Below are 15,823 nucleotides of genomic sequence, written 5' to 3'. Positions count from 1 at the left end.
GCTGATTTAAATGGATAAATTACCTTCTCAACATGTCTTGACGGCTGTGTCCAAATTCAGGGGAAGGATGCTCATAAGGACACTACCTACCTAAGGAAGTGAGCGGCTGTGGACAGCCCCCTTTTTTTCTCCATAGAAACTTTATTGAACAAACAATGAGTATCCAACATAACAGACGGGCTGTGGACAGCCTCCTAGCCTTCAACTCCGCCCTTACTTGCTTGTTTTTCCGTTTGCTAGCGCCACAGCGCGAAAACTTTAAAATGAACCCAGAAATGTCGCTCTGTTGTATGGACAATTTTATTTCTCGAGGAGCTATAAAAACCTTATCGTCGTCGCCCGCACGTTTTGTACCTTAGGCTCATCAGAGACAATCATATCCAGGTAAATTTCCTTTAACCTACACGCATTTAGGAATTACTTAGCTAATTACACGGATAACTGAAATATTGCCGGCGTTGTGCCAAAAAAGTGTACGCCTGCCAAAACTGATTTCCAATGTTTCCGTCTGTAATATGTGTAATATCTTCATGTATGTTGGTAAATAGACTTCGGTGAACATGGTTTACTAAGGGGTTTTATATATACAATAATTACCTGTTGTTCAAGTATCTTTATAACTCTGGTTATAATGTAGGTACAATTGATATATTTGTTGCGCTGTCTGCTTTCCTTTTGACCAGATTACTCTTAAAAAATAATTTTCTAATGTCAATAAGATTTTTTTTAACTGGATAAATAAAGGATATATAAAAGTCACTGCCAAAAACTGATTGCAGCTTCTACCTTGTTACAGGAATGTTGCTGGTGGCTCAAAGTGACGTGATGTCACTAATGAGGGATACATTTGACATATTTCATGTATTATAGAACAACAAGTTATTCATAGCAGGTTAAATACCAGCAATCAGTTTAGGGCAAAAACCGGAAGTCAGTTTTTGGCAGACGATCATTTTTTGCCAAAACATCGGTCATTCTCACACATGTACTGTATCATATAAAATATATAAACTAAGTATCTTTGAAACTTATAGAATCTAATCTTTTGTTTGTTTGTTTTTTTACATAGCACTTTATCAAACAGTTGTCTGCTACAGAGTTACAAGTATTGTACTAATAATATAGCATCCACCATCTCCTGCTTGCATATTTCTGAAAACATCTTAGTGGTGTGGAAGCCGTCGAGTGAGCCAGCCCTGCAAACCCTGTGGATGGACGATGCAGTGGACAGTGGGAGGAAGCATCCTAAAGCTGTCTTTGCAGACCACCCTGTGTGATTCTCCACTCGCCGACCAGAAAAGACAAACCGCAGGTCTCAGTTGCAGCACGCCATCCATGTCTGATTGTGCTCGGGCAGATTCAGCAACACTGCCAGACAATGTTCCCTCTAATTTTTCATGTGTCTGAGCGAACACACAAACTCCCTGGGCGATCCCTTGGACCACTGTGAGCGACATTAGACGTGTGCACTGTGGTCACGCCAGCATCTAATCCATCCAAGTTACATGGTTTATTAAAATAATCAAATTACAGCATTTACATTTATGTTAGACTACTTTTAATTAACTGCTTTAGCCCACTTATAAATGAAAATTTAAAAAATCTTGTTCATGACCTGTGTAGTATGTTAACACTATTGGAAGTAAAAATAACTTGAACTCCAATTTTGAAAACACACTTCTTTTTTTCTTTTTTCTTTTATAAAGGTCTGACTTGTATTATGAGTCTGTGGTCTGGGAGAGAGTCCTGTAACTCTGTCTGCAAAATACAGTATATAATGACCAATGTTGGGCAATTAATTATATGGTTACTTCTTCAAAAAAGTAACTCAAAAAACAAAGTTTTTTGCAGCTATTTTTTTAATGCAGCCAAGGCGTTTTTAAATAAACATTTCAAATTATTTACAGAACAATCAGCTGTTCTGCATCAAATCTGGTGCCACACAAATTATTTGTGCCACTCCAAAAAATTATTTCTGTCCACTATGAGATAAAGGAGAACAACAGCCTGATACCTGCAGGCCTGACAACAGGAGATGTATCACTCCTGTAACACCTGTAACATTCAGCAGTCGCCTCATTGTTCTGACACACACAACAAAACTATTGACTGCACTACACACTAACTACACAAGATTTGCGCTAAACGTCTCAAATCTCTCACATCTCAAAACACCGCTGTCACTCCTAAAACTTCCTCCCGTTTCTTAACAACTAGATGCCACATTGCCATATCATTTTTTGATTGGTACTTTTTTCGACCAATAGTAAAGGGTGGGGGGTTGGTTTTGTTTTTGCTCACAGGTGGAGAGTGCTTTCGAGCGTTTTCCTTATAAAATGCTGTTTTTACCATTTCTTCCCGCAGTAAATATAAACAACGATAGTATTCAGGAAGAAAACCAAACATTGTATATATTTTTTATCATAACTCTGGTTTTACGTGGCCTATCAACACAATTTAAAAACTGGTATAAAGTCCACACTTTTCCCTTTTTCAGTTGTTCCATCTGTCCTGCTCACATCTCCAAAGGTTGTACACATTGTCATTAACGTGGCTTCACTGCACATCTGCCACGCCGCTTTGCCAGCTAAAACACAGGTGTCGGCACATAAGGACGCTGTCATAGCCTGTCAACGACGTTGATTGGCTGCGTGTATACGGATGTGAATCGCATCATTGGCTGGACTATGGGATAAGGTGGCATCGTTCTAATCCCATACGGGAGCAGCCAGTCACTTACTGACTAACACTGCAAAACAGAATTGTTAAAGTTTTAATTTTAATTTCAATTCAGGTTAGATTTTTTTTGTGCACAACACAGATTTTCTTTGCGCAGAGACCGTGCCAGCAGTGCGCAATTGCGCACGTGCGCAGCTTAGAGGGAACATTGCTGCCAGAGACTTCCTGTAATCTATTACAGTTGTTAAAGAAATGGTCCAGGAACAGGTCACTCAGGTTAATACTGTGTGAACAACTGTAAATGTTGTTTTTTCATCTTTACATACTGTGTATTTGAAATATTCTTGTTTAATTGTTATTGTTATTTACTTTATTGCTATCAAATAAATATCTATGCAATAGTGTTCAAAGTTAGCGTTATGTTCATACGTGTTACAAATGCCTGTAAATCAAATTGAGTTCAGTGACAATTACTGTTTGTTTGAATCAATTTATTAATAACATAAAACCTTTAAACTAATGCAACACATATAACAATGTAACAAATATATTCAAATAAATAAATTTCTCAATACATAACTCATTTTGGAACTAATCTTTCTAGAAGTGAAAACAGTCTGTCCGTCCTCTCCCTGCTCTCCTCTCCTCAGCCTCTCTTTGCTGCCTCATGTCCTCTCTGATGAGGTCTAGCAGCTCATCATTCCTTTCTCTTTTCCTCTTTCTCCCTGTCATAGGTGGCTGAGCCGCTTCGTCATCGCTGTCGTTTTGGTCACCCACTGCTGTGCTTGGCCCTGGAGTGTCCTCAGGGAGAGAGGAAATTAGGACAGGAGGCTTAATGGAAGGCATCTGTCCTATCACCTCATCCATGAGGGCAAACCAGGGCCAAGTAGCAGCAGTGGACTTCCCACCGACCCCGTCTCCTGAGCCTGGATACTTGCAATCCTAAAGGCAGAGGGAATCAAAAATGACAGCAGGCAAATAAAAACACCACAACAACTCTTAGTAATTGCACATTTATTAACTTGTTGTCTTAACAATTATCTTCTTGATAACACACATACGTACTTTGTATTCTTTAAAGTTATCTCATGTCTTCTGGCCTGCAAGGGGGTGACTTTCCCCTGCAGGCCCATCTTCTCCAGAATTGTCCTGATCACAAACAACAAATAAGAGAAGAAAGGACACCATGGCAACTATGTTAATCCCTAAACCCAAAAGTTTTCACAGCAGAACACCAGAGGAACACCGTCTGGACATCACAGGTTCTGTACAGTTAGTTGTTTGCTACCAGGCCACGAGCAGTAGCGGTTTTAGATACGGGCGACACGGGCGGCATCGTGATGGGGGGCGGCATCACGGGCATCGGCAAAAAAAAAAAAAAATGCTCGTACTCATGCTGCCCCAACATCATGCCAGCGCATACTGGGGATGGCATAGGCACCAATCGGTTTTCTATCGCCCATTTGCTGGGAGTAAGGGTGCCCTCCGTTTGCGAGGTGCGCCTGCTGCTTGCGGCACAGGGAGGAGAGGGCGGGGCGGCGGGGGATTCTCTGGCTGGCTGGAGCAGCATCTAATAACCAACTCGCAAAATAAAACAAAATTAAAACAAACCAACAAACATGAAAACACCAGACATCATGATACAGACTTATAGTTTGCACCGATGTTTTTTCAAAATTCTATACGCGAAAAGTGAGCGCGAGAGCCCTCAGTGCACCACCCAAACTTTATTGTCATCTCCGCTACATACAGTCCAGTATATAGAGAGATGAGACGATGAGGCTCCAGTTACAGCAGTGCAAGTAAACGAACAATAAATATTTAAGAGTAAAAAAATAAATATACACTTAGGACAAGGGGTAAAGGGATCAATAACAATTTAAAATGTTTTTTTTTTATATTTTGTTGATTTAAACACTCGTACACAACCCGTTTTAAAGTTTAAAAAAAGAGAAAAGAAGAGGAGGAGTGTAGCGACTTCCACAGTCGCTAGAGGCCGGGGATGGAGCCTATTTGCCTGACGCGCTGTCAACTTTACGCAATAATGCCAGAGGTGGAATTGCTTGCTTGTTTATTAAAGTGCTTGAAAAGTTTACAGAGCAATGTGATCGGCAAGCGATTCAAACTCTTAAAAAATCACAGGCTCTAATGCAACAAGGGAAAACTCGTTGTGCTGCGGCCAACAAAAACTACGGCTACCCAGCCCTGCTCTCTGTCAAAATCAAACCAGTGAAAGACAGACTGACAACTCCCTCTTAATGTCTTAATGACTCGCGTTACACATCACCATAGCAACGAAACAAATGAAAACCCAGTGATCATTAAAATTCAATACATTTAATTATGGCTCCTACAAGGAGAAACAAGCAAAAGATACAGGTAAGCAGATGTGTCATTGGAAAATGGCAGGTCAGAAACAATCAGAATCAGAATACTTTATTAATCCCTGTGGGTTACAGTTGCTCCAAGAAGAAATGGTAAAAATAGTAACATACAGACTAAACTCCAAACAATATATCCAATAATATTTAATAATTAATAATAATATAATAAATTATAATTAGTCAGTGTCAATTGTTGATTTGTCCTGTTCTCATTGTATGACGAATTATGATGTCTGTTTAGTAGCCGTTTGCATACTATGCATACTCTCTCTCTCTCTCTTCATATGTGTGTGTATATGTGTGTATGTGTGTGTGTGTGTGTGTGTGGGGGGGGGGGGGGGCGCCAGTGGGAGTGTTCGCCCAGGGCGCCAAACAGGCTAGGACCGCCACTGGCCACGAGAGTTAAGGCTCCAGTGTGAAATTTATGGTTTTCAGGGGTTTTATCGTTAACTCGGTTTCCCTGAGTCTTTCCCTTGTTGTAGTTGTGTGTCTTATTTTGAAAGAAATATTTACATGTTACCATAGTGACCAGAGAGCATTAAGTGACAGAGAGGAGGATGTTACTCTCAATATTGGCGCATTTTCAGGAGGACGCTGCTAATAAAGTTACATAATTACACAGTACATTCACGTTTATTATTATATTTACAAAATACCACAGTTTTTGTCTTGGTCGGATTATTTTATGTGGTTGTATTTATCCACGATACCTTAAAGGCCGCTCCGTGTCTGACATAAACCGGTCTGTGGCGCAAAAAAGGTTGGGGACCGCTGCTGTACAGCATGAGGGTTAATAGGACCGCACTCACATGAATATGATGTGTACATTGATTTATTCTTGTACATCCACGCCGTAGCAGCCCAATTCTTCACCCCAGTGAAGAGGTGATCGTTTTCTCCTCGTTTTAATAAATTAAGCCGTTTGGTCTTTGTTTCCCACAACATATCACCAATTTGAAAAAATCAAAATGAGCTGTATGTAAGAGTCAATACATGAAAAATCACGGGACCCGCGATACAAGCTGGTTTATGGTTATTTTAAATAAAAGAAACATGTCTATGCAGATGCCCAAAGCTTAACAAAAGGACTGCTATAACAATTTAACTTTTGTACAACCAGATTTTCATATACTTACATTTGAAAGTGTTTTCCTCTCCTGCTTCGACAAACCATCTTTATCAGAAACAAATCTTCTCTATGACCCGCAATGAATCCTGGGATATAGTAGGACATGAAGGATACATCAGACCATCCTTAGAATTCAGGGCAAAGTAGGACGCATTTGTCGCCACATTTTGGGGCGTCATTGCCTCCAAATATGGCATTGGCGCATTCTTCCGCTGAATTCGGACACGACTAACCCTCAAATTTGCGGAAAAGTAGGACACATTTGTCGCCACATTTTGAGTGCTCTTTGAATTCGGACAGCCCTCGTTGCGTCGCTGTGACGTCATTACCTCCAAATATGGCATTTTAAGCATCCTTCCCCTGAATTCGGACACAGCCGAAGTTCTCCAGAGGCCTGGTAATGAACAAATCATGTGATTCAGGTGTGTTGACCCAGGGTGAGATCTAAAACCTGCAGGGACACCGGCCCTCGTGGTCTGGGATTGGGGACCCCTGTTCTAAACCATCTGCGCCCCCTGGTGAGGTCTTCATTGGATCCACTACAGTTTGCTTACCCGTCTGGCATTGGAGTGGAGGACGCCATCATATACCTCCTGCACCAAGCTCTGACTCGCCTGGAGAAGCCTGGCAGCACTGTGAGGATCATGTTCTTTGATTTCTCCAGTGCTTTCAACACCATCCAGCCACGACTTCTGAGGGACAAGCTGGAGCTATCGGGAGTGGACAACCACATGTCCCAGTGGATACTGGACTACCTCACAGGACACCCACAGTATGTGAGGTCACAGGGCTGTGTCTCTGATACGCTGGTCTGCAGTACAGGGGCCCAATAGGGAACAGTGCTGGCACCATTCCTCTTTACCCTCTACACTGCAGATTTCTCCATCAACTCCCCACGTTGCCACCTACAGAAGTTCTCTCACGACTCTGCCATAGTCAGGCTCATCACGGGTGAGGACGCCTCAGAGTACAGACAGCTGAGAAAATGAGGTTGGATAAACTCATCAGGAAGGCCAGCTCTGTTCTGGGATGCACCCTGGACCCAGTGCAGGTGGTGGGCCACAGAAGGACTCTGGCCAAAATAACATCTCTGATGGACAGAGTCTCCCACCCCATGCATGTAAATGTTGCTGAACTGCAGAGTTCCTTCAGTGAGAGACTACTGCATCCTAGATGCATGAAGGAGCGTTTCCGCAGGTCCTTCCTCCCTGCAGCTGTCAGACTGTACAATCAGAACTGCTCCCAACAAACATAGATGTTTACGTCAGTGCTGTAACTTGCACTATTTTATCAGCTGATTCACACTACAACCTGGGTTTGCCTCTTATCTGTATTTTATTTTATTTTATTAAATAACTGTACAGTACTCTGTTTTTGGTAATTCAGCTGTGTTGGAGTAGGGATGCATCTAAAAGCTGCAGGACGGTAGCCCTCGAGGACCGGAGTTGGTGACCCCTGGTCAGCTTCCTCTTTTCTCCTTTCGTCTTTCATTCTCTATCTCTCTATACACACACATACACACACAGACACACAGACATACACACACACACACAGCGGTGTGTGACCACAGCTTTAAATACAGTTTAATAATGTTTGTAGTCAGCAGGTCTGTTTCTACTGTGAAGGGAAAACTTGAAGTTGCAGGTTTGACAGGTGGAGTTGCAGCAAGCAAGACATTGCTGTGTGTATGAGACCCTTATTGGAGAAAAGACTTCAGGATTTTTCATTAATTTGTTTTTCTTCTTCATGTTAACATTTTGAAATGTACTGTCACATAATGTGGTTTGTTTGACAATGGTGATACAGCAGCCTGTTTTCACAGTAAGTTACTTTATTTTAGTCTGAATGTTCTGCTTTTCGTGGTTGTTCTCAGAAACATTATGGCTGTGAAATGCAAGGCCTTCATTCAGTTTCTGTTCCTGTCATCTTGTTTTTTCGTGTTGTTTTTGTCTCTCTTTGTATGTTGATGTCAAACAGAAAAGAAACAAAATTAGAAATTAGCTTGAATTAGGACTGCAACGGTTCATTAAGTAACAGGGGTGTGAATAAAAAGTATGACAACACTAAGCAAGCTTGGGTTACAATGGCAGCAGTGAAGATGATGCTGTCATAGTTTAACATGGAGTCTGTCGACAGGCACACAGCGAAGATCGAAGAGGTGGAGCCGGGACTGGACTGGGTCAAAACATAGGTCCTGACATGTCAGGAACATATTATGTATATATTTCATTTAGTTTGATAAATGATATTGAAACAGATTGTAACCAGGTCAGTAAAGCTGTTGTTCGATTAGTTACACTGCAGCATGTACTAATTTAAAAGCCAAACTTCAGCTATCAGCAGTGGTCAGATCACAGAATTGTACCTATATCATAACAAATGTGCGAAACGATCAGAGCAAATAATAATTATATCATTTCACGGGCAAAATTAAATGTACAACTCAACAGCGGGCGGACAAATAAGCCATCGCACACAAAAAAGTGTCTTCTTTGCAAGTGATGCTACAGTTTTACACCCCTGTGGGTAGCCCCACAGAGAGAAATTCTGTTCACACTCACAAACTTATTGTTGACTTTTTGCAGGTGGAACTCAAAACAGTAATGTGATTCGTTCCTTTGATGGCCTTTTGATTGTGAAGGAAACTGTATTGACTGACACCTTTCTTTGAAATTTCTCTTTTTGTATAATTCTGAAATGTACATTATTATTTAGTTTTGTGTAACCTTGCCTTTTTTTAATCTCTGGCACTTCACCACTTAAGTTTGTACCATTTCATTGGACTTGAATTGCAATAAATAAGAAAGAAGAATTGGGGTGCTGTAAAATTTTTGACTGGCAGTGTATGTACTACATACATATATATATATATATATATATATATATATATATATTGTTGGGATTAAATAATTTACAGTGCCTCAATAAAGCTATGCTTTTTTAATAAGAGTTATAAAGTTATATAGAGTAGTATTAAGTGGACACAGCCCTGAAAAATAAAGGCATGAGACCATGTGTCCTTGGGGAGTAGAAAGCTGCAGACTCTCGCTCACGCTTGGCTGGGAAAATGTAGATAAGAGGGGACCATAGTGGAAAGTTACTGAGACACTTGTTTAGACTAGAATGAGAGAGCTTCTGTAATAAAACTATTAGGGGCAAACCACCATTTTGAGATCCGCGGCAACGTGTCATGCAGGACGCATCTCCCTTCTAGAAGTAATGTGAAAGAGAAATAAATTGTTAAATGGTCTACTGAGCAGTGTTTTGTCTTCCATCGGCTGCCTCTGAGGAATCAAAAGAACTCAGTGAAATATGTATATATATATATATATATATATATATATATATATATAAAGTATGTATGTATATGTAGAGAAAGAGAGCGAGATCTATATATATTGTATATGTATATATATATATATTATATATATTGTGTGTGTATGTGTGTTTATATATTTAGAAAAATGATAAATTTTTATCTAGAAAGAAATATAACCTTTTAAATTTTAATTTCTACAGATGTTTTAGCATAATAATAGTGTTGGTGTTGTTTATTCAGCACTCAGTTTTGTCTGTAAGTTTCCAACACGTTTTGTACTGTGATGTGGTCTGTGATAGTTGTGTGTTAGGGAATAATCTTCAGAGAGACACTGATAAGAAAACGTCAGCCAGAAATTTTTAAAGTATACAGAAGAACTGATAAGTAAAGCTGGCTCAGTTTACCCTTTCTGTCTTAGAGTCCTGCATTTGGGTCCTAATCCTGCCTGCCACACAGCCCTACCTGACAGATAATGCCTTTACAATTCATAATAATAATAGTTAAAAAACATGACATGAAAAATAATTTGCTGTACTTTTATTTAAAAGTAATGAAACCATAGTACAGTTGTACAGAAGCTCCCTTCTACTGCTGTATAAACAATGTGTATAAAATGCACATATTTTGCATAATCCTCTAATCCTCTACTCCCACATCAAATCTACAAAACATAAACCAATGCTACAGTATATATGTTTGAAAGGCATGTTGGTCATCTGAGGAAACCAAGCAGCAAAGCTTACATACTTACTAAACTAAAGTAGCTGCAGCACACGAAAAACAGTAATCCCTTTCAATTCAACCCTTCATTCTCACACAGTGTTTCCTGGTAGGTTTCTTTTTTTTTTTTGGAAAATGCAGGTTTTATGATTGGAATTTCTCTTTTTAGCCCCACAATATATTTTTTTTCCAACACACTTACGGGGAACCTTATGACTCACAATCACCTTGCGCTTTTTGGATTTAAAGGGACATTTTGAGTAGAGCTGAGGAACAGTTAAGTCTTTAGGACATCGTGTTCCAGGAAATGCGTCAATTCCCTCGGTTGTGAGAAGTTCTCCCAAAGTCTTGGTCTCCAGATAGTTAAGGTCATCATGTCTGTTGTTACCCCAGTGTGCACCTGCCAGCCACTTGTTCTGACTATGACTGTAGCAGCAGAAGGCCGACCAGAGCACTGAAGGAACATTTATCTTGTTGTTGTTCAGTAAGCTACTGCCACTACTCGCACTGTCACTAGGTTTTGCTCCAATTACTACAAAGCCTTCTTTTCTGTTATTGTTGTTAATGCAGTTTTCATCCAGAAATCTTTTGACACAGAGCTCCATTTTTTTCCATTTTCCACGATTGAACCTTTTGTTTTGTGGAACAGCGTTAGTCAGGGTAAAGGTAGAGCTTTTCTCAGTTGGATTGGATCCATAAGAGTTTGGAAATAAATGTCCTCTGTCAAACCCTTGCTGGTTGTAGGGATTGTAATCAGTGTCTCCAGCCTGGTGTTCATAGTTGATGTTCTTGTCTGCTTGTCTCATATTGTCAACATCATCTGGGTCTTCAAGCTTTAAAAACAAACCAAAAAAAGAGTTGTTTAGTCAGCCATGCATGGCTGCTGGAAAAGGACTAAATGAACATTTAAAAACAGGTTGTATAAAATTGTATAATCTAAACATAATATAGGTCAACTTAGGGTGTAAGCTGTACATATTTTATGGTCCTATTTTCAAAGCAAACCTTAGTCTACAAGACTGCTGTTACATAGGAAATATACTAAACAATGCTCTGTCAGCGGTTGCAGTGTGGGTGAGGAAAGGAGGACCCAAACGCCGGACTCACAGGTAGGTGAAAGCTGGTGTTTATTGCAGATGGAATGAAATGGCTGGATGACGGACTGATTGATGACCAAACATAAGGCGTCAACCTAACATCAACAATGACACGACCAAGAACCGATGTGAACTGAGGGTTTAAATACAGGGACTGATGAGGATGATAATGAGAGACCGGTGAGTGCACAGCTGAACATAATGAAACCGGAAATGGAACATGAGGAAAAACATACAGTGAGCACCAACTGAAAATACTGGGTGAACACCCAGGAACCCTGACATGCTCATTTACAGTGTAATGGGAAATTTATGTAGAGATCTCAGTAAATCATAAACAGGATCACTGAATAAGTGAAAGTTATTGTTAGCAAAAGCAGCTGATGCTACAGGTTTTGGAGTTAACAAGTACACTGCTGTAGTTAGCACTGTGGAGCTTCAGCTATGATTTAAGTGGTTAACTAAGATTCACAGTAATAAATATATTTTATCTCATGTAGCACTACAGTGTCAACATGTTTTGTTACTGCTAAAAAAAGATGTATTAAAACTGACACCTGTGGTTCAATCATCCATGGGTGGCTGGGTCTTCCAGCTGCGCTCCCTCTGAACTTTGCAGCAGAAAACACTGGAATCTTGTTCTGGGTGTCGTACAGCGTCACAAATGTTCTGGTGTCTTCAAAAGTCTGGCAAATCAGTTTGTATCTGTTCTGTTCTCGGATGTTCCCTCCCTCCAAAATTCCTGGGATGGTTGGTGGAGTTTGCTGCAGAAAAAACTCATTACAGTCTTCCACTGATGTCACCACTTTAGTTTCAGTGGTAATGATGGACAGAAGGAGGAGAGCAGCGAGAGGCAGGAGGTGATGCATCATCAGCGAACCTTGTGAAATCAGGTAACAGAAGAACAAATCTTAAGACATTAGTCCTAAGTATTACACATACTTCCTTTACGTCTTTTATCATATACACAAAGTGTCAGATTATGAAGTCGGTGTATAAAATGTAATTCTACTAAAGTTTTATTCTGTATTTCATGTTTGACATTTTTTTGGAATAAACATCTAAATACTGTGGCAACAAAATTTATTTTAGCTTAAAGGAAAATTCAGAAAAAGTACTACAGTAACAGGGTTCAGAAACACTAACTGGTATAACCATTTATCTATGTTAATTCTTTAATGCTGTTAATTTGGGTGTTCTTTATTTTCTTTATTTTAACTTTGAGTTGTTTTACATCAGTGAGGGTGTGCTTTTTATTTGCTTGTCATGTTATAAAAAGTCATGTTAATTTGTCATGTTATTAAACGGCTTATTTGGATTTCTGTAACTCAACACCTAAAACAATGACTGATGTGGAGATATATAAGAGAAACACAGCAGTTCTTACCGTTTCAGGTTTTCTTCATAGGTTCACAGAGCAGTGGAAATATGATAGTCTGTGCAGTGCAGAGTCATCCTCCTTTAATATAAATTAAGCTCAAAGAGGAAGTCAATATTTACTCAGCAGTTTGTCAAAGGGTGTTAATCATGATTGTTATCAGTTTTACACTGTATTCAAAACATCTATGGTCACCAGTGGCCTGCCATAGCTTCCTTTTTCTCTCTCTTTGAACAAACAACACAGGTGGAGCTGTTACAGAGACGGTAGCATCCAAAACAGCAGCACGTGTTCCTGTAATCAGCATCAAAACCTTTACTTAGAAAAGAAAACAGGAATCCTTCGTCAAACCACCTACTTAACGAGTTCCAACATGAAGTAAAGAGAACTTTGTTAAAATAGCAATTATTAAGATATGATTAGGAATAAACGTGTAGTAAACAAGATGCAGATGAATAACGCTGGACTCACACGGGGACAGCTCCTCTTCACAGCTGACTTGTACTGAATTCTTCTCTCCCAGAGAAACACTCAAGATTTCTGTGCAGAGGATGAGACAGATAAGAAGTCATCAGGGAAATAAAAGGTAGGCAGACTGACTGATCGGAGGAGTGATCTGTATTGCAGCTGGTTCAACGCTCAGGTGAAAAATTAGGGGAAGATCTCCATATAAGAAGGAGCCAGCTGATCACCAGATGGCAAACAGGTGGACTTGATTGCTTCAGGTGAGCACGGAAGGAGGGGCAGAGTAAGGCATGGTTGGAACACACACACACACGCACACACACGCACACTGAGAGCAAGAGAGAGAGAAAATAGCAGTTATGCACAGGAGGACTGGAGGACCATAACAACGTGACAATGACAAAACAGGAACTAAAACTTAACAAATACTGTAGGTGAACTCCTGACCAAAAACATTATTTTAAAAGATCAGATCTGCAGATTCTAATCTAATCAACTCAACACAAAGTTATTCAGAGCGATCACCTTACTCAGATGCACACATGCTCCCTTCTCACATAAACAATCTAAAAAGCACATATTGTTGTATAATCCTCTGTTAACATATGTTTAAAAAAAGCATAATTCAATGATACAGTATCTAGGCATGAAACATTCAGTACTAAGACAGCTGGTGTATATGTGTGTGTTCATCATATGAGAAATGCCAAGCAGGAAAGCGTACACAGTAACTAAACTTCTGCTGCAGCATGTGATAACAACTTTATAACTGTTACGGTCCTGAGTCTGTGGACTCAGTGTTTTTCTGTTTGTATTAGTTTTCCTTGATTTCATGATGTGTTTTGATTTCTGTCGCTAGTATCCCTAGTTCCTTGGCATTTCTTGTGTTCTAGTTCTTAGGTTGTGGTTCTGTTACTTCTGTTCAGTTTCCTGTTTTACTTTGAAAGTCTGTGTACTATGTCAGTGTGTTGAGTTTTGCCTCCCCTTGTCTTGTCATGTCTGATGAGTCCCAGCTGTGCTCTCCTCCTGTTTCACATTCCCTAATTACCTCAGTATGTATTTAAGCCCTGTGTTTTTCCCTGCCTGTTGTTGTGTCCTCCACGTTTGTTGTGTGCGTCTTCATTGTCGTTTACTTTCAGGTCAGCGTGATTAGCATCTTCAGTCTAGTGAGTTTAGTTATTGTTCATGTATAGCCAAGTGTGCCTCACCAGCAAATAAAGCTGCTGTTGAAGTTAATGTTTGGTCTCCGAGTCCTGCACGTGGGTCCAGCCACTGACAGCCACACAACTCACCGTGACAGAAGGACGCAACCATAACATGGACCCAGCGGACTCAGCTCACCTCAAGAGAGAGGTGGACGTTGCTCGCATCCTCGGACTGATGACTCGCATTAGCCACGCCTCAGATTTGCAGACATTTTCAGTCGGGTTGAATGCAATACAAACCATATTTGACAGAAATCCTCAACTACGCCAGCTGTCTGTTGCCTCGGAGTTCAGCCGTTCGCTGACCCAGGCTAAGGAGGCAGTCAAAGCCCGGGAGCTGGCCCAATTCACCCTCATCTCCTCATCCACACCGCCTCAGTCGCAACCCCTCTCACGCCGCCGCAGCGGATGGAGCATTCTTTAGCCCCACTGCAGCAGCCGAAGTCGCAGCATCGGACTTCTTCCTCCCTCACCTGCCTCGTGCCTGGCAGGAATGTGGTCGGAGGATGAGGGACCAGTCACTGTTGCTCCGACACCCTCCGTTTTTTCTGTCGCTCCCGTTTCCAAGAGAAAGCGGCGTTGTCGTCGCCGTCCCTCACCGCAACCTGAGTCCAGTTCCTGCTTTGAACAGCTGGATGTGGTGAGTGAACAAAACAATTTTCACCCGGCCTCTTCCACGTGGGGAATCTTAAGCTCTGAGCCGGTAAATTCAGAGTCAGTTAACCTTTTGACTGTTAACTCGGAGTCTGTAAAGATAGAAACTGACGATCCTAAGATGGCTGACTCTGAGGCTGCCTTTCGGGACTCTGAGCATTCTAATCATCCCTCTTTTGTTTCTTCTAAGTTTGAGAAAATTCAGGAATCAGATGACCTTATTTCAGAGTCAAAAGAAGTTTTGTGTTCTGTAACTGAGAGTGGTGTTTCTGGGTTTCATTCTGAAAAGACTGGGGTTTCTGTTTTCACTTCTCAGCCAAGTTATGTTGATTCTGAGTCACCTGTTTTTTGGATCAGTTAATAGTGAGCTTTCAGATGTAGATTATGTATGTGAATCTGTTGTGGAAGTTTCTGACTTGGACAATCATAATCTCACTCAGGACATTAAAAATGCTGTTCAACAGACAATTTCTCCTACTGCTAAACTAAACTGGGACAGTTCCATTTCCCATCCAAGTTCCATCTATGCTGTTCAGGCTACACCTCATGAGACTGTTGTTGGTGTTGCTTCACCCATGTGTTACGCGGCTCACCAGCCAGTTCATTCTGAGGCTGCCTGTGATAAACCTCATGTTTCCATAACCGCCCCTGAATTGAATTTCACAAGCTCAGAGTATGCTCATTCAAAGACTGTTTGTGTTGCTCATTGTGAACTCCTCAAGACTATGCGTTCTGTGACTATCCAGGTTAAGAGCAACAAGGTGTCATCTGCTGTTAACAAGCTGGCAAAAAT

At 40.7% G+C, this 15,823-nt stretch overlaps 1 protein-coding gene across 2 annotated transcripts; it reads right to left on the bottom strand.

Annotated features, from left to right (window-relative positions):
• Positions 1–10,164: 10,164 nt before the first annotated feature.
• LOC106097009 (endonuclease domain-containing 1 protein-like) lies at positions 10,165–12,759 on the bottom strand. 2 transcript variants are annotated; one of them, XM_019354791.2, is made up of 3 exons: positions 12,716–12,759; positions 11,886–12,208; positions 10,165–11,064 (listed from the first exon to the last, which is right to left on the bottom strand). In XM_019354791.2, the coding sequence occupies exons 2-3, from the start codon at positions 12,198–12,200 to the stop codon at positions 10,324–10,326; spliced, it is 1,056 nt and encodes a 351-aa protein (XP_019210336.1). In that variant the 5' UTR covers positions 12,201–12,208; positions 12,716–12,759; the 3' UTR covers positions 10,165–10,323. The 2 variants fall into 2 exon arrangements, with proteins under 2 accessions (XP_019210336.1, XP_019210337.1); XM_019354792.2 differs by lacking the exon at positions 12,716–12,759 and having other exon boundaries at positions 11,886–12,708.
• Positions 12,760–15,823: the final 3,064 nt, after the last annotated feature.

This window comes from Oreochromis niloticus, linkage group LG3, assembly GCF_001858045.2.
Source record: "Oreochromis niloticus isolate F11D_XX linkage group LG3, O_niloticus_UMD_NMBU, whole genome shotgun sequence".
NCBI lineage: Eukaryota > Metazoa > Chordata > Actinopteri > Cichliformes > Cichlidae > Oreochromis > Oreochromis niloticus.
The sequence above is the reverse complement of the archived record's forward strand: the minus strand, read 5'-3'. Positions and strand labels throughout refer to the sequence as shown.

Bases quoted from the DNA above. Each gene is read 5' to 3' on its own strand.
- LOC106097009 (XM_019354791.2), bottom strand. From the start codon at position 12,200: ATGATGCATCACCTCCTGCCTCTCGCTGCTCTCCTCCTTCTGTCCATC. The intron at 11,065-11,885 runs GTGTCAGTTTTA...TTGTTTTTAAAG, and splicing joins CATGGATGATTGAACCACAG to CTTGAAGACCCAGATGATGT.